The sequence below is a fragment of the Neophocaena asiaeorientalis genome, unplaced genomic scaffold, assembly GCF_003031525.2.
Source record: "Neophocaena asiaeorientalis asiaeorientalis breed wild unplaced genomic scaffold, Neophocaena_asiaeorientalis_V1.1 scaffold25, whole genome shotgun sequence".
Classification (NCBI taxonomy): Eukaryota; Metazoa; Chordata; class Mammalia; order Artiodactyla; family Phocoenidae; genus Neophocaena; species Neophocaena asiaeorientalis.
Genome location: NW_020172492.1, coordinates 3,655,732 through 3,680,279, shown reverse-complemented (window position 1 = coordinate 3,680,279; position 24,548 = coordinate 3,655,732). Strand labels below are relative to the sequence as shown.

The window sequence follows — 24,548 nt, the reverse complement described above, 5'->3', positions numbered from 1 at the left end:
CCATTCTTTTCATTATAGACTATTACAAGATATTGAATATAGTTCTCTGTGCTCTACAGTAAATCCTTGTTGTTTATCTATTTTATACATGATAGTGGGTATCTGTTAATCCTATACTCTTAATTTATCCCTCCACCCCCTTTCCCCTTTGGTAACCATAAGTTAGTTTTCTATGTCTGTGAGTCTGTTTCTGTTCTGTAAATAAGTTCATTTGTACTATTTTTAGATCCCACATGTGATATATTTAATACGGTATTTGTCTTTCTCTGTCTGACTTAATTCATTTAATATGATAATCTCTAGGTCCAATAATGTTGCTGCAAATGGTAATATTTCACTTTTTATGGCTGAGTGATATTCCATTGTATATATGTGCCACATCTTCTTTATCCATTCATCTGTCAATGGACACTTAGGTTGCTTCCATGTCTTGGCTATTGTAAATAGTGCTGCTATGAACATTGGGGTGCATGTGTCTTTTTGAATAGAGTTTCTGTCATTTCTGGATATATGCCCAGGAGCGGGATTGCTGGATCATGCAGTAACTCTATTTTTAGTTTTTTTGAGGAACCTCCATACTGTTCTCCATAGTGGCTGCACCAATTTACATTCCCACCAACAGTGCAAGAGGGTTCCCTTTTCTCTACACCCTCTCCAGCATTTATTGTTTATAGACTTTTTAATGATGGCCATTCTGATTGGTGTGAGATGATACCTCATTGTAGTTTTGATTTGCATTTCTCTAATGATTAGTGATATTGAGCATCTTTTCACGCTCCTGTTGGCCATGTGTATGTCTTCTTTGGAAAAATATCTAGTTACGTCTTCTGCGCATTTTTTGATTGAGTTGTTTGGGTTTTTTGATATTGAATTGATGAGCTGTTTGTATATATTTTTAAAAATTAATTTATTTATTATTATTTTTTGACTGTGTTGGGTCTTCGTTGCTGCACGTGGGCTTTCTCTAGTTGCGGCGAGCGGGGGCTACTCTTCGTTGCGGTGCGCGGGCTTCTCATTGCGGTGGCTTCTCTTGTTGCGGAGCATGGGCTCTAGGCGCGTGGGCTTCAGTAGTTGTGGCACATGGGCTCAGTAGTTGTGGCTCGCGGGCTCTAGAGCACAGGCTTGGTAGTTGTGGCACGTGGGATTAGTTGCTGTGGCATGTGGCATCTTCCCAGACCTGGGCTCAAACCCATGTCCCCTGCATTAGCAGGTGGTTTCTTAACCACTGTGCCACCAAGGAAGTCCCTATATTTTTGAAATTAAGCCTTTGTCAGTCGCATGATTTGCAAATATCTTCTCCCAGTTCATAGGCTGTCTTTTCATGTTGTTTATGGTTTCCTTTGCTGTGCAAAAGCTTATAAGTTTGATGAGGTCTCACTTGTTTATTTTTGCTTTCATTTCTTTTGCCTTGGGAGACTGACCTTAGAAAGTATTGCTATGATTTATGTCAGAGAGTTTTTTGCCTATGTTCTCTTCTAGGAGTTTTATGGTGTCATGTCTTATATGTAAGTCTTTAAGCCTTTTTGAGTTTATTTTTGTGTAGGGTGTGAGGGTGTGTTCTAACTTCATTGATTTACATGTGCCGTACAGCTTTCCCAGCACTGCTTGCCAAAGACGCCATCTTTTCTCCATTATATAGTCTTGCCTCCTTTATAGAAGATTGACTGACCTAGATATGTGGGTTTATTTCTGGGCTCTCTATTAACAACACTTTTCTTCTGTCCCACACTTTCAGAGCTATTCCCTCCTCAGTTCATTCCCCTCTGATGGCACTTTTCACCCTGATGACTTGCTTAAGTATCTCTCTGCCCAACTATACTGTGACCCTCTCTGGACATTCATTCATCTTTCTATTTGCAGTACTTAGGTCTGATACATTGTAGGACCACAATTAAAATTTGTTAAGTCAAGATATTTTGTTTCAATGGATCAAAATTTCTGTTCATGTCACCGAGTCTTACCACATAGATATATTTCTACTTTTAAAATACAATCTCATACTTTTCCCCATAATTCCTAATGTCCACAATAAAATGTCAGCAATATTATAAAGGCCCAACATCAGTTTAATCAATATCAAGACTGAAAAAGTCATTCAGCAAAGAACTCCCCACAAGGATTCAGGCAGTTGGAGTGAGTGGAAACTAAATGTAAAATCAACTCAGCAAAGATTAAAATGTACCCCCATTGAAGTTGATAGCCATAATCTGAAATGTTTTATTAAACCAATCTTCTAGACATTTTAAATTGTAACACTGGAATTTTTAATGCAGGGAAACTCTTCTTATGACACTATAATTGTAGATATATATCATTATACATCTGTCAAAACCCAAAGAACGTACAACACCAAAAGTGAACTTCAATGTAAACGAAGTACTCTGGGTAATAATGACATGTCAATGTAGGTCCATCATTGATTGTGTAACAAATATACCACACTGATGGTAGGGAAGGCTGTGGAGGTGGAGGGAGTATGTGGGAACTCTGCACTTTCAGCTCCATTTTGCTGTAGAGCTCTAAAAATAAAGTACTAATTTTTTAAAAAAGAACATGAAGACCATATGAAGTATTCCTTTCCTTAGCACTGCAATCTGGTTACTTAAACACAGTTTCACAGGGCTTCCCTGGTGGCGCAGTGGTTAAGAATCCACCTGCCAATGTAGGGGACACGGGTTCGAGCCCTGGTCCGGGAAGATCCCACACGCCACGGAGCAATTAAGCCCTGTGCGCCACAACTACTGAGCCTGCGCTCTAGAGCCCGTGAGCCACGTCTACTGAGCCCACGTGCCACAACTACTGAAGCCCACTCACCCAGAGCCCATGCTCCTCAACAAGAGAAGCCACCGCAATGAGAAGCCCACGCGCCGCAACGGAGAGTAGCCCCCACTCACCGCAACTAGAGTAAGACCGCACGCAGCAACGAAGACCCAACGCAGCCAAAAATAAATAAAAATAAAATAAATTTATTTTTAAAAAACCACACAATTTCACAGAAGAAATGTACAAACCATAATCTGTACAAAACAGATTATGTTTGTAAGAGCCACTATTTATTCTACTGGCTTTTGTCAAGTCCTCTACAATTTCAACGAAAGCCATTGCTTCAGTAAAGATACTATTTGATCACTTGTCTCTTCTTAACGATTTTCACAAAAAGGAACCAGACAGTGACACTCCATGTGATTGACAGGAAACTTCAGTGCCCTGCCATGGACTCATCAGCCTTACTGCTACAGCTTCTCCAGATTTGCCCAGCTCTGGTACATACAGGCTTTGCAGGTGCTTCCAAGCAGCCTGTGAAACAGCAGCTACATTATTGTGCCACTGTGAATTTCAGATGGACCCCCTCTACCAGGAGCTTAATTCTCCATTTGGGCTTTGAAGCACACAATCGTAATTGCTTGCAAATGCTTGAGCTTGAAAGTCTATATTGAGGTAGCAAAAGGTTGGAGGTTCAAGGAATTATTAATATGTAAGAGGCAAATATTTATTTCATTGTCAGACCACAGCTTCCTAACGTGGTGTCCAGAGAACATTATTTCTGCCAACTATTTTCCCTACTTACTGAGAGTTCAGTTCTCAGGAATGTTAAGACACTGCTTCACATTCCACCCTCCTTTTAGAGACTGACAAACATGCACTAACGTATTCAAGGTTCTCAGAAGATCGGCATTGATCAATTATTCAACTTTAACCCAACATTTCCCAAACTTATGTGGCCCCAGAACCTTTGCTGCTGCTGGTGTCATAGTCCTTATCATACTTATTAACATCCAAAGGAACTACTGTTGCTGAAACATGCTTTGGAAATTATCAGTATATCTGGATAGTAATAATAGTGGCCTTTACAAATAAACTTTGAATCATTTTTCCCTAACATAACTTACCCACAATTATCCAGAGGAATGAGAAGTTACTAAATAAATAAACATGAGCAATGCTGAAGATTTTAACTGAAAAGTAAGTATGGACTGAACCACAAGAAACACACAAACAAAAGCCTTTATTCATCCGTCTCTGAACCCCATCATTTTTGTCTGGGTAACTTCCAAAGTGGCCAACTTATCTCACTAGTTCTCTTTCTAAATGTATCACATTATCTTTCGAACATCAACTGACGCTTACTACATACAGCATAATATTTGTGCATGCCTGTGTAGTAAGTACATTTTTAAATATAAATGTGATTCCTTCAAATACTTTTTATCCTGAAGATAGAACTAAGACAGGAAAATTCCCTTTTGTTAGGTTTACCTAATACCTTCAGAAGCTTCTCTGAGTAAAATTTGTTTTGTCTTTTCAGGGGTAAAAACCAACGGAGGTTTAAATTAAACTGGACACTCTATAAATACACCACATTCTATATACAAACTCTGTACGAGCTTATATTGCACTAGCCCCTCTACCCTCCTGATCAGTGATTAGTCATCTATTTCCTTGGGTTTTTATTTTATAATTCTTAATTTTAATTAAAGCTAGACTATATCTCTCCAGAGATACTACCGAAATTTGGAAGATCATCACCTAAGAAGTACACTACTGGCCTGGCCAAATATATTCTTATTTTTACCACGAGTAGTTTTTCCCCTGATACTGTGTAATTCTTTTGTATCAGTGTATTTACACATTATGTCATATTTTTGTGTTAACTATACTTTTATGTGTTTATAGTTTTGTTTTTAATTTTACTTTATTCCTTTCCTAAGCGGTAATATACAAAAAAAAAACCAGTTTGATACATTAGTTATATTTCTAATGAATATTAAAATTCATGCACCCCTTAAAATCATCTTGTATATCACCAGTAGAGTGTTTAGCACACACCCTGGAAAACAGTAACATGAAAATTTCTTGCCATGGAAATAAGGGATGAGGTTTGGAGTAGGGAAAAGTTAAGATAACTTCTCATGACTCTCCTTCCTACCAGATGTGTGCACTGCACGAATGAAAAAAAAGAAGTATTTGTTTACTTTACATTGCTTTCTGAAAGAAAAATAAAACCCTTTTTAAAATACTGTAAGCAAATGAATTTTATAGTCAAGGACTATGCAAAGTCCTGAGGGGACCCATCTCTAGTCTGTGTGATACAATAAACCCACCAAATGAAACATTTCATTGAAATATGCAGTTTTTATGAAGAAACAAGCACCCCCTAGAACCAAAGACTGATCCTGCTGAGGCTTTAGACATGTGGTACATGTGCGTGCACCTCTGTAGGTCTAATTTTCTTTCTTTCTATATAATCAAGTGACCTAGTCTCATTGGGTTAAGTTTCAACCACAAAACATCACTGTGTGTTTTTTGTTTTTTTCAAGATACACGTCACAACACACCAAGAAAGGGGGAACTTCCAGTGTCTGTGGTAACATCACTTGATAAACAGACTCGTTTGAACAGCAAGGGCCTGTTAGCCGTCACTATATAAAGCAGCAGAGGCGTGGATTAGCAGATACTTGCCTGCTGAGGACCATGTGAGCAGCGGGCATCTCCACGCCAAGGCCAGACAAAATGCCAGGCGTGTTCCTCTCTGCTAATCCAAAGGAACTGAAAGGAACTGATCATTCGCTTCTAGACGACAAGACGCAAAAAAGGAGGCCAAAGACTTTGTAAGTTCATTAACTGCAAATTTTGACTTAGATGATCCTTAATGGCAGAACAACTGAAAATGAATGAATGGAAGAAAATACGAGCCTTTAGTTTACCTAGATCAGGGCAATGACCTGCTGTGAGTTACAAGTATATTCAGTTGTATTTAAAAATGAATCATGACAGGGCATTAAATGAGGTGGGAATTTTTCCAGATTTTGGCTCATAAAAATTGGCTCACTCTTGATATAGCAATATGTTGTATCAGCTATTTTTATTCTGGCCTTATTCCTTGGAGAAGTTTGCTTCATGCTCTTTTCTTTTTACAAATAAAATGTATTCTTCTGAAGAAATATGAATATTTACTTTTGTGTCTTTTGTAGCGGAATGGACGTGAAAGCATACCTGAGATCTATGATCCCACATCTGGAATCTGGAATGAAACCTTCCAAGTCCAAGGACCTGTATGTACACTAAAACACGGAACTATCACTATATAAGTGGCCTGTGCATTAGCTCTGTATTCTAGCAAGGCGGCAATGCTACACATAATGGACTTCGTTTCTTTTAAGTAACAAGACTAATAAGATAAGCTGCATTAATACCAATGTAATTTAAATACAAATGTGCATGCATATATTTGCTACTTATTATACTGTTTGGAGTACATTTGGATTTTTTCACATTTTATTGGCAGATATTTTCATAACGATAGTAATTCTAAGCAAATTTTTGTTTTCTTATAGATAAATTTTAATAAAATGTATCAGAAGTAGAGTCTCAGTTTGTGAAGTTATCAAAATGCAGCAGCCATTCTGATTTCATTTGCGCTTACACACACAAAAATACTAATTTATGTAAATGTCGTCCCCTGTAGACTCTCTGCTGATGAGGTGAAGCAGTGGTCTGAATCTCTGGAAAAACTTCTTGCCAACCAGAGTAAGTACAGATGAACTATTGAATGTTTCTGGGTTTATCTCAGTATGCTAACAGATTGAATGGCTTCATTAAAATATAGTGTTCTGGATGGGAGGGTGTGGGAAAAGTTGTACTCTAGCTGTTCTGTAGCACTGATAGCTTCAGCGTATTATGCCTCATCGTGGCATAATGTTGACTCGGCACTCAGTTCTGCTACTGTCCTTTAGAAAAATTTGCCAAGGCAACTAGCTGTTTCCATGGATCATTATAGGAGCAAAATTTTAAATTATGCTGGGGTTCTGAAGTTTAGAGTTTTAAAAAGTAAACCAAACATCTCAACATGTGAACTGCTATTCTGAAAGCTACCTAACAGATGTATTTTTGTACCACTGGATGTAAGGGGTAGGATTCACTCAGTCAATTAATAACTTTTTCCATTCATACATGCGTTGTCACTCATTCAGCCCAGGCATTTATGTGCAGGCATTTTAGAAGCACCAAGGACTCAAGAGTAAAGACACAGTGCCTTGCTGCCTTGAAGGCAGTTGAGACACACAGCATAAAACTGCATTATATATAACATGACACGTTATAACACAGATATGATAAAAAGACTTTTTAAACACAGAGTCTCACGGGGAGTTTCTGATGAGAGAAGGGAAATGAGATCAGCTTGTCTTAGCCCTCATCATGGGCACTGGGATCCTGATGGGATTAGGACCTCGCTCAGGGGCATAGATGGGCAGCTTATCCCTATCCGGGGTGAGCCGATCCCCTTCTCCCTCCCCCGCAACACCCTACAGAGCCTCACGTGGGGATCAAGTAGTTCAACCTGGTTCATCTGCTTGTTATCTGACTTAGGTTATGATTCAGCCAAACAACGCTATAGAAAATGGCCCACTGAAAAGCCCGAATAACACTAGTAAATCCAAGCAGTATAGCGCACGTAGGTAATATACAGGCCTCACATCTTTTGACTTGTATGAGCTGGACAGAGAAATTATATTTGCTAATGATTAACATGATGTTCATGCCTCCTGTCAATATTTGATTCCCTAAAACACTCTGCACTCTGGCTGAGCTGGTAGTGTAAGAAAAGAGATTGGTCTGTAACCTGCAGAGCAGAACTGTAATGTAACAGCAGATGGAAGTGAAGCAGTCTCTCAGCCACCACTAAGCAGCTGTGTACCTGTGACAAGCGTGTCTGACCCCAGACAGACTGTAAACGAAGGGGTCCCTAAGGCCTTCCCACCTCTACAAACGGTGACACAGCCATTTCAGCAGCATCCACCTCTTCCCTTTGTACACAGAGAATGTGCCACAGTACTCTTCTTGTAAATTTCTTCCAGTTATTCATTTATTGGCTGTGATAAATTAATTTATCTCACCCCTCACCCTTTCTTTTTAGCTGGTCAAGACGTCTTTGGGAATTTCCTAAAGTCTGAGTTCAGTGAGGAGAATATTGAATTCTGGCTGGCTTGTGAAGACTATAAAAAAACAGAGTCTGATCTTTTGCATTGCAAAGCGGAGAAAATCTATAAAGCATTTGTGCAGTCAGATGCCGCCAAACAAGTGAGTATTTAGTTCATTACCATCGGTTTGTATGTAAAGAAACTTAGATATAGAATAAGATTCAACATACTAGCAAGATGAAATCCTTTCGGAGTATTATGATTTTCACTGCTATATATTTAAGTGTATTCATATAGTTCAGTGCAATGATAATCTAATTTTCTACCCTTGTGAAAAGATTGGATGAAAGATTGATTTTGTAAAACAAGCTAATGTGATGGGGTGGGGTAAGGAGTACTGGTGATACCGACCAGAACTGCATGTCAGGGGGTCCTTAATGAGCTAGCTCGTTTTGGATTAGGATAAAGTACAGATTAGTGCAATACATGGATTGCAGCAGCAGAAATATTTCCAGTTAGTAGTAATGCCCACTTCCAGTTAAATATTCCTGGTTCAAGCAGCAAACATCTGCACAAAGTGTCCTCTCCTCCTGTAAACCTTAAATGTGCACATCACTTTTCTTGATGCACGTATCACCTTATACAGATATTTAAAAAATAATGTCTGCCTCTTTTGCACCTCCCAAAGATATTATGAGCTAACTTGGAGCAAAGATATTTCTGCTTTTTTGTGCTACTTCTTTTTAACTCTTCCACACCTAGGCTAAGGTATGCTTAGAATAGGCATTCAAGAGATATTTGAGCTGATTTAAATGAGGTTTCAAAGCCACTGTCTTGAGGTGCTTCAAAAACAACAGTGACATCATAAAAAATGCAATAAATTGGAAGTACACATGAACTGATGAGGATTTCTTTTTAGATCAATATTGACTTTCACACTCGAGAATCTACAGCCAAGAAGATTAAAGCACCAACACCCACGTGTTTCGATGAAGCCCAGAGAACCATATATACTCTTATGGAAAAGGACTCCTATCCCAGGTTCCTCAAATCAAATATATACTTAAATCTTCTGAATGACCTTCAGGCTAATAGTCTAAAGTGACTAGTGCCGGCTGGAGGGAATTAAAGATGATATCAAGTACAGAAGGAATGTACCAGGATGGCTCCCTGGGGGAACACCTTGGCCTTTTTGGATGATTCACAGATCCAGGGGAAGAACCCATGACTCAGGACAGATTAACATGGAAGTTATCCAGGCTCAGGGCTGAAGAAGCGTGAGAAGAAAATTTAGCGATGGTAGAAGGAAGGAGATACTGTGGTACTGTCATAAACTACAGTGGACCTATGTATTAGAACATCCCTCAGAACTGAGAAGGCCGGGTAATGCTTGCTACGCAGCATAAGGGTTTTGAAACTGGTGAAAACATGCTATAAGCTTCAAGGTCAACTGACATTTATGCTGCATATTGTTATACAGAGATTGTATTGAGCTGCTGAAATCTCTTTTACCTGGATGACTATTTGAGAAGTATGTGTTTCAAAATCACCATTTCTGTTATTGACACAAAGTTTTTCAGTGTTGGTTTGTTTGTTGGAGTGTTTTGGGATTGAAAGAGATGAAGAGGAGAACAATGTATTTAACTTAAACTATTGCCTTAAAGTTGGGACGTCAGAATATATTTGTAAATTAAATTATCACAGTGTCAATAATAAATGTGAGTTTTGTCTTAAACACATAGAAGCAATTTCTGCTTACATTTCCTTGCCATATTTAAAAACTGGCATTTATTTTTCAGATTTAACAAAAATTTAAGCAAGGGTCTTCTACTTTCTATCACCTCTTCAACATCTAAAACTATCATCCAGTTAATCTTACATTTTGTGTATTACGTGTATGTATTGGACAGAATTCATTAGCTTTCTCTCCGCTGTCACAATGTATAAAGATCAAACAAATATAATATGCTCTCATATAGTCAAGCTTCAAACTGATGAGAAATTGAAGAAGTCTTTTAAAGAGGGATAGAAATTTTATTTCAAGAAGTCATCTAATTAACAACTAATAATTTATTGTGATTTAAAGTTTATAAAGGCCAGATGTATTTTCTCATTTAATGTTCATAGCGATCCTATGAAAGCTGAGACTAGTAAGGTTAAAGCACTACTTCCCAAATTTAGCTATCAAAACTACCTAGAATGTTAAAAAACGAAACACCTATTTTGGGGCCCTATCCCAGACTGACTGAATCAGAATCCCCAAGGGATAGAGTATGAGAATCTATATTTTAAGAGTAAATTCCAGGCGATTCTGAAGATGCCCTGGTTATGCAGGGTTGGGAATCCTGGGGTTAAGAGACAGTCCCACTGCCAGGGATTTACACGTAAATTTTCTCACCACACAACTTGTGTTCCCTCTACTGTGCAACACTGCCCCCCAGTGACCAGAAGACATTTCCTAAATCCTCAAGCCTTCAGCAGTCCTAGGCGTTACCTAAGCAGGAACATAAGACTGCTCTGGAGGATCGTCTACAAAAGGATAATCAGGATGATGCACATTCCAGCACAGCCTATAGAGCTGTATCTTCCCATGCTCCCGTGTCCCATTTATAATTGAATAATCAGCCACCACAGTGTAATACTCTGGATATTCTCAGTACAGGCTTGCCTATCATCAGGCACACAGCAATGACATGGGGCAATACGTAGAGAGGTTTAAAAAGTACGATTCTTGAATCGCCATGGGACAAAGTCCAAATTGTCTCTGCCATAAGCTTAATTCTATGATTCGGCAGGTCAAAATACTGTAAGAGGCTTAGGAAGGGAATGCAGTTTAATCACCATCATCGTTATCATCACGCCCTCCCTTACTCACGCCATCACCAAATGCCCTCAGTCCTCCTTCTACAATTCATGTGTGCAGCTGGTACGTCACTTGCTCTTTTTCTGCCCCCCCTGCGCTAGCGCAGTCTCTCATTGATTGCTCATTCATGCAACTTGTTTTCTTTCTCTCCAGCCTCTTCTCTTCAATCCACCTTCAATCCATCCTCTAAATAGCCGCAAACATCACCTTCTGAGACACAGATTTGGCCCTGCCATTTCCCGTGACATACAACATAAAGTTCAAATTTCCTTTCTGGAATGCAAAACACTCCCAGTGAGACCTTCAGGGTATAATTCGTCTTACTCCGCTCTCGGCATCCTTCCTACCTGGACGTCACTCTGGATCAACTGCCTTTTCTTGAAGGAGTCCTGGTCTTCACTACCCTTTGGTTAATCTACTAGCTCTGTAAAATGCCTTTTCCTACCTCCTTCCAGTTTTCAAAGTCCAACCAATTCTTCAAGGCCCAGGTAGAATTACTCTTCTATAAAGGCTTTCTAACACCTTACACCGCTATGCGGTTATTTTCAATAAAAACCGGAGGGGAACCAGGTCCATATAAACACAAGACACTCTGCTCCTATTTCTAGCACCACTGTCACATTAAATAGTCCAGGCCCTTCAAACTCGGAGGCAGTAGAAGTGCAACTGTCCAACACACATACTGGTCATAAAATGAATGCTTCTGGTCTTTGTCTTGATAAGATGCCAGCAGGGGCTTCCCTGGTGGCGCAGTGATTAAGAACCCACCTGCCGACACAGGGGACACAGGCTCAAGCCCTGATCCGGGAAGATCCCACATGCCGGGGAGCAATTAAGCCCGTGTGCCACAACTACTGAGCCCGTGCTCTAGAGCCTGTGAGCCACAACTACTGAGCCCATGTGCCACAACTACTGAAGCCCACGTGCCTAGAGCCCGTGCTCCTCAACAAGAGAAGCCACCATAACGAGAAGCCCGTGCACCACAACGAAGAGTAGCCCCCACTCATCCCAAGTAGAGAAAGCCTGCGCGCAGCAACAAAGACCCAACACAGCCAATAAATAAATAAATAAATAAAATCTATTAAAAAAAAAAAGGCATCCAAGTTTTGGACAGATGGTCAAAACAAACATCTAAGACATCTCTTCATTTTCAAAATGAAAAAAAAAATTGTCACCATGGCTGCATAGATTCAAGATATTGCAAAAAACTTGAAAAGATAAATTTCTTTTCATTGGCATTGTTTACTATGGTGTGGATGTTTTATTAGATCATTTACAGAAATATGATTAGCTCTACTGTTTAGAGAAATCTGGTCCAACTGCTCCATCTAAGATTCTCAGCTCATATGCTATGTTCTATTGTGATACTAAAGCAGCGGCAATCAACAATATGTATAATTTAAAACTAATTAATTTAAAAAATAAAAATAAATTTACTTTGCTCAGATGTATTTTATACTATTTCCAATACGATATGTATATTGTAGAAAAGTAGGAATCCGTGAAGGTAGAAATTAGACCCCCTGATGTCTAATAAAAAGTACATATTTACACATTTAGCTCATGTGGGATAAACTAAATTTCAAGTTTCTTTCATTCTGTGTGCAAACACAGTCTGTATTATATTAGGAGGAATCTTTGATGATTTATTACTGAGAAAAGAAATTCTGAAATATGTAAAGGGAAAATAGAGTAAATGGTGATTTAAACTACCATAGATATAAATAATTGCTATTATACACAGAATTGTAGAATTTCCTCAAGACCACATAAAACCCTATCTATAGAACCATAAAAATACTCATCAACTGCAGAAATACCACCAACTGTTTTGTTGAGACCAGTATCTTAAAAGTGTTACTGAACCAAACTTGGAACCACGCCCAATGCACAACAAAGCCAATCTAATGACACCAGCTTGTGGTGAAGGAAAGTACAGCATTTACTGCAAGGCACCCAACATGGGGCCAAACAAGGAGAACAGGAAACTGAGGCTCAAAAGACCCGAACTGCCCAGTGGCTTTCAGGGAAGGGTTTCTAAAGTCAGTGTTAGGAGTGAGGATTGTAGGGTGTCTGATCCGCTCATGGACGTTCTTCTGATTGGCTGATGGTGAGGTAATTGGGAGTTAACATCATCAACCTTCTGGTTCCAGCCAGTCTTGGGTCTACATGCTTGTGGTCAGCAGGCACGTAACTTCTTCTACCTGGTGGGGGTGTCAGTATCTGCAAAACGACTGAAGGATATGGCTCAGGGTATTATCTATAGCCCTTGAGGAGGAACTAAAGGTCCTTGACTCTTTAGTTTACAGCTAAACTACTATTATTTTATCTTGTTTGACTGTTTTCCTTTGTTTCTGTATTTTCTCACTTCTCTGATTAAATTTGCTCTTTGGAACTAAGGGAAGGCCTAGGAGGCTAAAGCTTTTCTATAAACAAGAAGCTGAAGACATTAGGGAGAAGCAGGGGTCTGCCTTGGGAAGGCCCTACAAGGTCCTGCTCAGTTTGAAAAGCTAAAAATGTATCATTCTAATGGCAAAATTTTGTGTCTTACTCTGTGCCTAACCTAAATGAAACTTTTCTACAAGTAAGTCCATGGCAAAATATAGAACCTTCTATGGATGTTTCTATATAAATATTTGACTGGGTATTTACCTCCTGGTGGCTCCTTTCACTTGAATTTGTAAACAGACCAAAGGGAAATGAAAGGGAAGGAGGGAGGGAGGGAGGAAGGCAAAGAGAGAGAGAGAGAGAGAGAGAGAGAGAAGGGAAACAAACTGGCTGAGTGTCTTAAATGTTTGTATTACCTTATGTCTCATTTGAAAACCTGAGTGCCCCAAAATGTCACACTTATATTTTATCTTCTCAAATTGAAATTTTAAGCCAAAAGGGATTGTGCTATAGTTTAGAATTGTCTACGTTACTTTGAAACTCCCATAGTTGATGGAAGATTAGGCTAGGAATTCGAATCCAAACCCAAAAGAACCAAATTTATTAAATCCGTGGGGACCTTGCCTCGACTTGGAATGTTACCATTTGGGGAAGATCTGTGGCAGTAGGCTTGATGATTGAAAGAGAAGTCAAGCTCCTGGGATTAGGGAGCTGATCGGTTTACGTAAGAAGAAACGGTATACTGTAAGCACGTTTTCGATTTAGAAAACTGCGCTGGCCATGCCAATCACACTTCAGAATTAAACGTTCTCATCGTCCTTCCTCTCCCTCCTGTCCAACTCCAAGCAGAGTCAGAGGTCTAGGATCCGTGTGGCTGAGTATGTACAAAAATTCCAAAGGGTTTAGGGACATTCCAAATAGACGCTCTCATGTCACTCAAGAGAAACACCAACTTCCCACTTCTCAAGTGAAAAATGCAAGCCTTCTAAAAAGTTCTTTAACTGCAAGTTTTCTTAGCCAAAAAAACAGTTACTTAAATAATAATACATTATAATAGACAGTAGATTTGTTCATCCAGGAAGAATATTTGCTTTTGTTCTATATTTAATGTGCATTTTTACTTACTATAATATTAGCTGGCTGATTTCTCCATCTTTTCCACAGGAAAGGGATAACTGGGGTGGATCTTGAAGAATAAATAAACCCCAACCAGGGGAGAAAGAGGGTGAGAACATTTCAGGAAACAGTCTGTGAAAAAGTCAGGAAATCAGGAAAAAAATACTCTGTGTTCAGCAACGGTGATTTATTTAGTGTGGCTGGAACACATGGCGGAAACGAGAGGGCTGGAGGGAAAGCTCGAAAGGTAGTTTAGGGCAGGTTCTGAGAAGAGACACAGTCCATTCCAAAGAGTGTGAGTTTCATCTTTTATATGACAGGTCACCACTGAAGTTTCAAGCAAATGAGCAAAAGACATAACTGCTTGTGCTGATACACAAGTTACTTGTTGAGTCTACACCAGGACCCTCTGAGATAAGCATTCTTAACCTCATTTTATTGATCAACAAATGTCCAACCAAAAAGGTGAAAAAAGTTATCTAAGGACACAGAACCAGGAAGTAGCAGACCCAGGGTTTGAGACCAGGTATGTAGGTTTCCAACGACTGCATTATCTCATGCTTCTTCCTGAAAGTGGCAGGATTACTTTGTGTTGTAGAAAGCTACTTCTGGATTTTGTGTGGAAGACAGTTACAAAGGAAGGCATAACTGAGGAAGGAAAGCCAAACATGAAACCAGTTCTGTAGCCCAGCAGGAGAGAATCAGGGCAGAAATCAAGGCAATGGGAGAGAGAGGGCAAATAGATAATACTTGGTGAGCGATTTGCTGTGAGGAGTAATTGAGGGAGGGGAACACAGGATACCTCCGGGGTGTCTAGCCTGGGGCCTCAAAATCACAGCAAAGCCCTTTCCGGCTCAATTTTAAACATATCACCTTTGAGGTCCTTCAGCTGCAAATGTGCATTGAACAACTTGGAAACAGAAGAGGAGAGCCCTGGAGGAAGATTAAGGCATATGCTTCTAAAAGGCTCCACATGCAAAATAAATTATGCAGCGCTTTCAACACGTTAACAGTTTATTCACAATGAACCTACATATGAAGCATTCCACATGTTTTTCCTCAAAGCTCACTTTCTTCTTGGACAAAACTAGACGCTTGCAAGCTCTCATCCAGGCTGAGAACCAAAACCAAGGACCAAGACACTCAACAGACTTGCAGGAAGAAACTGCTCTAAGTTTAAGAGCGCCTGTTAAAGACAGAAGACAAAACTGACGTGTAGGATCCAGGTGAAAGAGAGGGGCAAAGCAGCTGTCAGACAGAAACAGAAACTGCCCTGGGGATGAGCGGCACCCCAGCGGGAAGGAGTGTGATGACAGCGACTCTCAGGGAGGAATCCTGTGTCCTTAGATGGCAGGCCTGGCCCTTAGCTTGACAGTGGGTCATGTGACTGGTGGAATGTTCTAGTGCTCACTTCTTGTTAACAGAGACAAGACAGAGGACGGGAAACCCGAAGGTAGCCACTCTCTTGGCACATTTTTTCCTTCAGTCATTCTTACCTTAAATCCTCAAAATAGGTGAGGAGTCTACCCTTTATTTCTGGATAGAGAGAAAAAAAAAAAAAGGCAGGAATATAGTGGGTTTCAGGTATTGTCCTATCCTTGCCCCCCAAACTGTCTGTTGCTATTCTAGTCAAACCTAGAAGGTGAAAGTTCAGTGGGCTTGTTTTAAATCAGTAAAACTGACATGCTCACCCCTGGTCTTAGCTTTCATACTCTGCCTTGAAACCCTCAGCTTGAATTAGCTATAAAAACAGATTGTATCCCTAGTCTTGTGCTTTTTTCCTTAAATCTGTCAGTTAATTCAGGGTTTACAAATGACCCACTGTGAACAAGTAAAGGGTAGAACATGTTCCCATATGAAGAACTGAATAAGATACTTCCTAGAATGTTTATTTGGCATGATTTTGACTAGAATGATCATAATTCACACTATCTATGGGGGTAATTAGGAAGTGCCAAAGTTGAGGGGAAGAAAGCACAAAATAGTCCTTGTTCAGAGGTTTCTTAATTCATCTTCAGAATGCTAGGCTCTACTTTACACTTCTAGAATCGAGTCTAGACGCTTGCTTCCTTGATAGACTCCCCAGTTAGTGACACCTGCTATGTGCCGAAAGCTATGCGCGGTGCCATGCGCGGTGCCAGGGAAACAGGGATGACTAAGATACAGCCCCGACGAGTGAGAGGCTCACAGCGCTCTCGGGAAGCAAAGCACGGAAAGAACTGTAGACAAATAGACCAAGCATTTGGAGAGAGGTGAGGAAGACAGTCAAGTAAGGCTGTCTGAGAGAAGACCTCCCCGGTGGCTCTCTCCAGGTCCCTGGTGAAACGCCAAATGGGATTGGTGCCCCCCTCCTCCCCTAATGGGAAAGGCTGTGCGGTGCCAATTTGCCAGAAGGTCTCCAAGTGCCCCCAGCTCCGTAGGCAGCTTCCATGGGCGTCGACTCACATCAAGTATGTCTCCGTTAGCAAGTTCTCTCTTTCTATGGTCATGAACTCAGTTGGATGCTACGTGTTCCCTTCCAGAGTGCCTATTAAAGAGCGAGCAGTGAAAGCAGCCTAGACCTTCTCTCCACGGGATGCCGGGAGGCTAAGGAACCACGGACCTCCTGCCCTTCTGCTCCTGTGGAATTCTTGGGGTCTGTCCCAGCCTCCTCTCAGCACACAGGAAAAGGTGCCAAGTGAACTCAAAGGAGGGACTAGTAATTCTGTCCTGGAGGAAGGGTATGGCTTCAGAGAAGGGACAGATGCACGACAAAGTGTGGATCACACTCAAAGTAACCCAAGTTACTTGGTGAACTATTATTGGATTAATTGCAACCTCTGAAACTCACAAACAAATGTAAATTCTGGCACTACTGGGTTACGAAGGGGCTGGAATAAGTCTGTCCTCTACTCACTAGTATTATTTTGCTCACATCGATATGTTTTTGCTTTAGCCATTATTATTGTCCCAAAATAATGATTTCATTTTCTCTTTCCCTATAGGAGGGTGTGATAGAGACTGCTTAGATGCTCACCAATCTCAGGCCCTCCCTGGACAAACCATATTTCCCAGACCCTCTTAAGGTGAATGGCAAATATAGAACCTCCTATTGGGTTGGCCAAAAAGTTCATTCGGGTTTTTCCATAAGCTGCTTTTTCCAACAAAACATCCCAAACTTTTTGGCCAACCCAATGTGAACGTTTCTACATAGTCAGTATTTGGGTATATACTCAGTAGCTCTTTTACTTGGATTTGGTCTTTTTTCTTGAATTGCAATTTGATATTTTCCCTTGAATTATTAGGGCCACAAAACTGAGCTCTGTGTGGAGAGCAAAGGGATGGGCACCAGTTCCAGGACTGCCTAGAAGACCCCCAGGTTGTCTCTCGCTTCCGCACGTGCACTGCCAGAAGCAAAGGGCTCTGAGGTTGCAAAGCCACATGGAGGAACTGTCAAACTCCAAACAGTCATGCAACCCGCACTGGCACTCGTGTAAGTGATAGCTAAACGCCTCTGAAGGTCTAGCAATGATCTGTTAGAGTGATTAGAGAGTTTTATTCTGATACATCCAAAGACACTGATAAATGTTTAAGTTTCCTTCAAAAATAAACAATTCTGGGCTTCCCTGGTAGCACAGTGGTTAAGAATCCGCCTGCCAATACAGGGGACACGGGTTTGAGCCCTGGTCCCGGAAGATCCCACATGCCATGGAGCAGCTAAGCCCGTGCACCACAGCTGCTGAGCCTGAGCTCTAGAGCCCGCGAGCCACAACTACTGAGCTCACATGCCACAACTAGTGAAGCCCACGCGCCTAGAGCCTGTGCTCCACAAGAGAAGCCACCGCAATGAGAAGCCCGCGCACCGGAACGAAGAGTAGACCCCGCTCACCGCAACTAGAGAAAGCCCGCACGCAGCAGCGAAGACCCAACACAGCCAAACATAAATAAATAAATAAATAAATTTATTAAGAAAAAAAAGAAAGAAAGAAACAATTCCTTTTTCATTTAGAGAGTTATATGGAGCCATCCTGGAAAAACCAGGGCAACATCTCCATCAGAGTGCAGCGTTATTCAGCTCCCATGTGAGGCAAAGGTTATCTCTCTGACCTTGTGATGTTCTTCAAGATAGAGCTGCCTGGAAAAGAGGATGTAAGCTATGGATGAGAACAATATGTGAAAAGCTTATTTCAGATGCAACTGAGAATAGAAAATGCCAAAAACAACACAAAAAAGGGAGGCGAGGACTAAGAAGCAGGAAAAGAATAAGTGATGGAAAATTTTGCAACTGATAAAAACATTAAGTGAAAATGAGTTGGCCAGGCTGCATGTATTTTCAACTCATTTGCTTTGACTCCATTTAGGGCTACGTATGACAGATATTGATATAAATCCTCTGAGGTTTAAACTGGCCAATCACCAAGTAAAAGTCCGGATTCCAAACAAATGTTGTATGCGGCTCTGGAAAGCAGACCTGTGGTTAAGCTGGGATTCAGACAGGAAGTTGTGAATTCAGTGCATACTGGGAAAACTAGAGGGGTGAACTCACCGGGGCCGATTTCCCTGAAAGACCAAAGAACCACGTAGGAAACAATTCATCCTATAAGAAGACAGTTTCAGGATGCACAAATCTGGCCTAAAAACGGTGGGTCAGAGCTGGAGGAAACGAGTACTTTAACTACACCAGGTGCCTGACGCTCAGATTGCCCTTTGTCGCGGGTCCAAAATCCGAGGGAGAGGAGAGAGCCATAAAAGAGTGACGACACTAAAAGGGCAAACGCCCTGGAAACCTTTGAGAACATACACGGGAACAGGGGATTGCTCAAGGGATGCTAAAGCACGCTCCTCACTGGAGTTAGGAGCAGAGCGCTGACAGGACAGAGCACACTGACTGAAAACCAGCCCCTGGACCCCAAACGCCTGGGAAGGAGAAGAACTGGAAAAGGGGGCAGTGCTTCAGCAGATGCCACCACCCTATCTGCAAACATTTACAGCAGCCTAATATCTTAGGATGTGGTGGTCTTGAAGGCGCTCTTGAAGGGGAATAACGTCCTTCTTCCCCACTCAGGTTCTGGGTATTTGAGAAATAGAAAAATAAGAGCAGGGTGGAGGCGAAGGTATTAGTGATACAGTCAGGCCGGAGAACAGAGCACTGGGAGAAAGTCAAATGGGCCTGCTAACTTCACCCCGGAACTCAACCAACTTGCTTCCCCGTTACAGGTAGTGTCGGACGGTGGCACAATCTCTACACGATGGACGGCCAATGTGGGAGACAAATGCCCAGGCGTCTTGTCTCAATTAGAACAAATGTGAAGAGTCAGCCCAGCTCAGAGCTCCTGGCGACGGGGCCTAATCGAGATGGAATGTCTTTCCATGATGAGCTGGGTTCTATCAGACCACCAGGCCACAAGATCAGGTGGGCCCAGCAGCAACCCACTGAGAGATGGAAATGGTAAAGCCAGAATCGAACATGAGCAGGGCTTACCGGTGTCCTGTGGGAGCTCAGGACTCCCTCATGACTAATGATGGAGTAAGAAGATCACTGTCTGTGTTGGGATAGTCTGCAGGCACAAGCCGAAAATGGACCGATTCTGCTAAGGGGCAGACCTAAAAGAGTGCAGCAAGCAGAAACCCTCCCCGTGCGCAGCACTGGGGACAATGCACCTGCCCATCTACCTCGTATGAAAGGAAAGTGACCTGAGGTTAGAACAGATATCGACTCATGGGCAGTGGAGGATGCTGTGGCTGGTGAATTGGGGCCTGGAAGGAGAATGATCGGATAATTGGGAATAAGAAGGTCTCAGGAAGATGCATGTGGGTGGACCTATCAGAGTATTCAAAAGTATGAAGGTCTCTGTATCACATGGCAACATCCAACAGAGATCATCCACCACACAAAAGACATGAACAACCAAGCAGACAGAGCAACTGTGCCAGTTGACCTCAGCCAGCCCCTGTCACTTTAGATGCTCACCAATCTCAGGCCCTCCCTGGACAAACCATATTTCCCAGACCCTCTTAAGGTGAATGGCAAATATAGAACCTCCTATTGGGTTGGCCAAAAAGTTCATTCGGGTTTTTCCATAAGCTGCTTTTTCCAACAAAACATCCCAAACTTTTTGGCCAACCCAATGTGAACGTTTCTACATAGTCAGTATTTGGGTATATACTCAGTAGCTCTTTTACTTGGATTTGGTCTTTTTTCTTGAATTGCAATTTGATATTTTCCCTTGAATTATTAGGGCCACAAAACTGAGCTCTGTGTGGAGAGCAAAGGGATGGGCACCAGTTCCAGGACTGCCTAGAAGACCCCCAGGTTGTCTCTCGCTTCCGCACGTGCACTGCCAGAAGCAAAGGGCTCTGAGGTTGCAAAGCCACATGGAGGAACTGTCAAACTCCAAACAGTCATGCAACCCGCACTGGCACTCGTGTAAGTGATAGCTAAACGCCTCTGAAGGTCTAGCAATGATCTGTTAGAGTGATTAGAGAGTTTTATTCTGATACATCCAAAGACACTGATAAATGTTTAAGTTTCCTTCAAAAATAAACAATTCTGGGCTTCCCTGGTAGCACAGTGGTTAAGAATCCGCCTGCCAATACAGGGGACACGGGTTTGAGCCCTGGTCCCGGAAGATCCCACATGCCATGGAGCAGCTAAGCCCGTGCACCACAGCTGCTGAGCCTGAGCTCTAGAGCCCGCGAGCCACAACTACTGAGCTCACATGCCACAACTAGTGAAGCCCACGCGCCTAGAGCCTGTGCTCCACAAGAGAAGCCACCGCAATGAGAAGCCCGCGCACCGGAACGAAGAGTAGACCCCGCTCACCGCAACTAGAGAAAGCCCGCACGCAGCAGCGAAGACCCAACACAGCCAAACATAAATAAATAAATAAATAAATTTATTAAGAAAAAAAAGAAAGAAAGAAACAATTCCTTTTTCATTTAGAGAGTTATATGGAGCCATCCTGGAAAAACCAGGGCAACATCTCCATCAGAGTGCAGCGTTATTCAGCTCCCATGTGAGGCAAAGGTTATCTCTCTGACCTTGTGATGTTCTTCAAGATAGAGCTGCCTGGAAAAGAGGATGTAAGCTATGGATGAGAACAATATGTGAAAAGCTTATTTCAGATGCAACTGAGAATAGAAAATGCCAAAAACAACACAAAAAAGGGAGGCGAGGACTAAGAAGCAGGAAAAGAATAAGTGATGGAAAATTTTGCAACTGATAAAAACATTAAGTGAAAATGAGTTGGCCAGGCTGCATGTATTTTCAACTCATTTGCTTTGACTCCATTTAGGGCTACGTATGACAGATATTGATATAAATCCTCTGAGGTTTAAACTGGCCAATCACCAAGTAAAAGTCCGGATTCCAAACAAATGTTGTATGCGGCTCTGGAAAGCAGACCTGTGGTTAAGCTGGGATTCAGACAGGAAGTTGTGAATTCAGTGCATACTGGGAAAACTAGAGGGGTGAACTCACCGGGGCCGATTTCCCTGAAAGACCAAAGAACCACGTAGGAAACAATTCATCCTATAAGAAGACAGTTTCAGGATGCACAAATCTGGCCTAAAAACGGTGGGTCAGAGCTGGAGGAAACGAGTACTTTAACTACACCAGGTGCCTGACGCTCAGATTGCCCTTTGTCGCGGGTCCAAAATCCGAGGGAGAGGAGAGAGCCATAAAAGAGTGACGACACTAAAAGGGCAAACGCCCTGGAAACCTTTGAGAACATACACGGGAACAGGGGATTGCTCAAGGGATGCTAAAGCACGCTCCTCACTGGAGTTAGGAGCAGAGCGCTGACAGGACAGAGCACACTGACTGAAAACCAGCCCCTGGACCCCAAACGCCTGGGAAGGAGAAGAACTGGAAAAGGGGGCAGTGCTTCAGCAGATGCCACCACCCTATCTGCAAACATTTACAGCAGCCTAATATCTTAGGATGTGGTGGTCTTGAAGGCGCTCTTGAAGGGGAATAACGTCCTTCTTCCCCACTCAGGTTCTGGGTATTTGAGAAATAGAAAAATAAGAGCAGGGTGGAGGCGAAGGTATTAGTGATACAGTCAGGCCGGAGAACAGAGCACTGGGAGAAAGTCAAATGGGCCTGCTAACTTCACCCCGGAACTCAACCAACTTGCTTCCCCGTTACAGGTAGTGTCGGACGGTGGCACAATCTCTACACGATGGACGGCCAATGTGGGAGACAAATGCCCAGGCGTCTTGTCTCAATTAGAACAAATGTGAAGAGTCAGCCCAGCTCAGAGCTCCTGGCGACGGGGCCTAATCGAGATGGAATGTCTTTCCATGATGAGCTGGGTTCTATCAGACCACCAGGCCACAAGATCAGGTGGGCCCAGCAGCAACCCACTGAGAGATGGAAATGGTAAAGCCAGAATCGAACATGAGCAGGGCTTACCGGTGTCCTGTGGGAGCTCAGGACTCCCTCATGACTAATGATGGAGTAAGAAGATCACTGTCTGTGTTGGGATAGTCTGCAGGCACAAGCCGAAAATGGACCGATTCTGCTAAGGGGCAGACCTAAAAGAGTGCAGCAAGCAGAAACCCTCCCCGTGCGCAGCACTGGGGACAATGCACCTGCCCATCTACCTCGTATGAAAGGAAAGTGACCTGAGGTTAGAACAGATATCGACTCATGGGCAGTGGAGGATGCTGTGGCTGGTGAATTGGGGCCTGGAAGGAGAATGATCGGATAATTGGGAATAAGAAGGTCTCAGGAAGATGCATGTGGGTGGACCTATCAGAGTATTCAAAAGTATGAAGGTCTCTGTATCACATGGCAACATCCAACAGAGATCATCCACCACACAAAAGACATGAACAACCAAGCAGACAGAGCAACTGTGCCAGTTGACCTCAGCCAGCCCCTGTCACTCAGCCGGCCCATCAGTGTTCATGAACAGAATAGCCATGGTAGCAGAGATGGATATGCACTGGCCCAACAGAATGGACTTCCACCCATGAAAGCCGATCTAGTTACTGCCCTTGCCAAAGTCCAACCATCAAGAAAAAGAAACCGATGCTGAACAAATGAAATTCCAAAGAGAACAACCAACCATTTCATGGCAAGCTGACTAATTGGACTCCTTCCACCCTGAAAGAGGCAGTGACTCATCTTGACTTGAATCAACATATATCTGGGGTATAGATTTGCCTTTCCTGCCAGAAGGGCCTTAGCCAGCTCCACTGTAAGACGGCTTGCAGCTTTTGAGCCACCAGTAGGGGATCCCATGTGATATCACATCAGACAAAAAGGGCCTACTTCACAGCAAAGGTAGTGGCCACATGGCCCTGGGTTCCTTGGGTTACATCACATGCTGTAAGACACAGATGCTGCCAGCCTGATGGAGTAATGGAATGGTCTTGTGATGGCACAGTGGAGGCACCACCTCGAGAGGATAACCTTCAACGAAGGTGCATCATCCCCTAGAATAAAGAATATACCCTTAATCAGTGACCATGACATGGTTCTGTTCCCCCAATATGTGGAATACATGGGTCTGGGGACCAAAGGGTCAGAATAGGAGTGTCCACATTTGCTATTAGTGCAGCAGTCAGACCTGGGAGGGGTATGGTGCCGTGGAAATCAGGCCCCTGGACAACAAGGGTCTGGATCACCTTACCACATAAGCCACCAACACCAGCAGAAGTGCTGACCCGGGGTGAGAGGAATCTAGAAGGGGTAATAGAAGAGAAAGGACCGAGTGTGGTCTCTAGACAAAACGTAGCCATGGTGGAGTACTTCATCCCATTGTTTTGCCTCTGATAAGTTCTCCCCAGGAAAAGTCCTTCCAGAACCTGGAGCAGCTGTTTCTGGATGCCAGTGAACACTATGTGAAGCAATTGTATGTAGGTGGTGCAAGGGGCGGATGGTTAGTGGATACTGTGGGAGCACAGTCCGCCTCAGACCCAAGGCACTCTCCCCCAGCAGCCGGGAGTCTGGGCTGCTGACCGCTCACTGACGCTTCCTCTCCAGGAACTGCCCTCATCCTACGGAAGCTGCCTCACCAGGTCCCCATCCCCTCTTTGGAAGCAGCCTGCGGTCAGTGACGGGTCAGTGAAGGATCCAAATACCTGCCCCCCTTGCTTCAACTGGGTCACATAGGAAGGGCTACGCCATCTCTGGAACTCCTGCAAGGATCATCTGAGTCCTCTGTTACCACTACATCATATATTTGTTTAACATTTATAATCTATCTCCTTCAAAAAAGGAACTGTATCAGGTTATAAAATTAGCATGTTACGTAACAGAATAAATTAAAGTG

General features: G+C 42.6%; 2 protein-coding genes across 2 annotated transcripts in view; one reads left to right on the top strand and one right to left on the bottom strand.

The window, feature by feature from the left end:
- The window catches only part of LOC112395160 (uncharacterized), a 404,375-nt gene that overhangs the window by 186,884 nt on the left and 192,943 nt on the right, over positions 1-24,548 (bottom strand). The gene's annotated exons all lie outside the window — the stretch shown is intronic.
- RGS1 (regulator of G protein signaling 1) lies at positions 5,397-9,654 on the top strand. The gene is made up of 5 exons (XM_024738218.1): positions 5,397-5,609; positions 5,973-6,053; positions 6,467-6,528; positions 7,916-8,079; positions 8,839-9,654. The coding sequence occupies exons 1-5, from the start codon at positions 5,512-5,514 to the stop codon at positions 9,022-9,024; spliced, it is 591 nt and encodes a 196-aa protein (XP_024593986.1). The 5' UTR covers positions 5,397-5,511; the 3' UTR covers positions 9,025-9,654.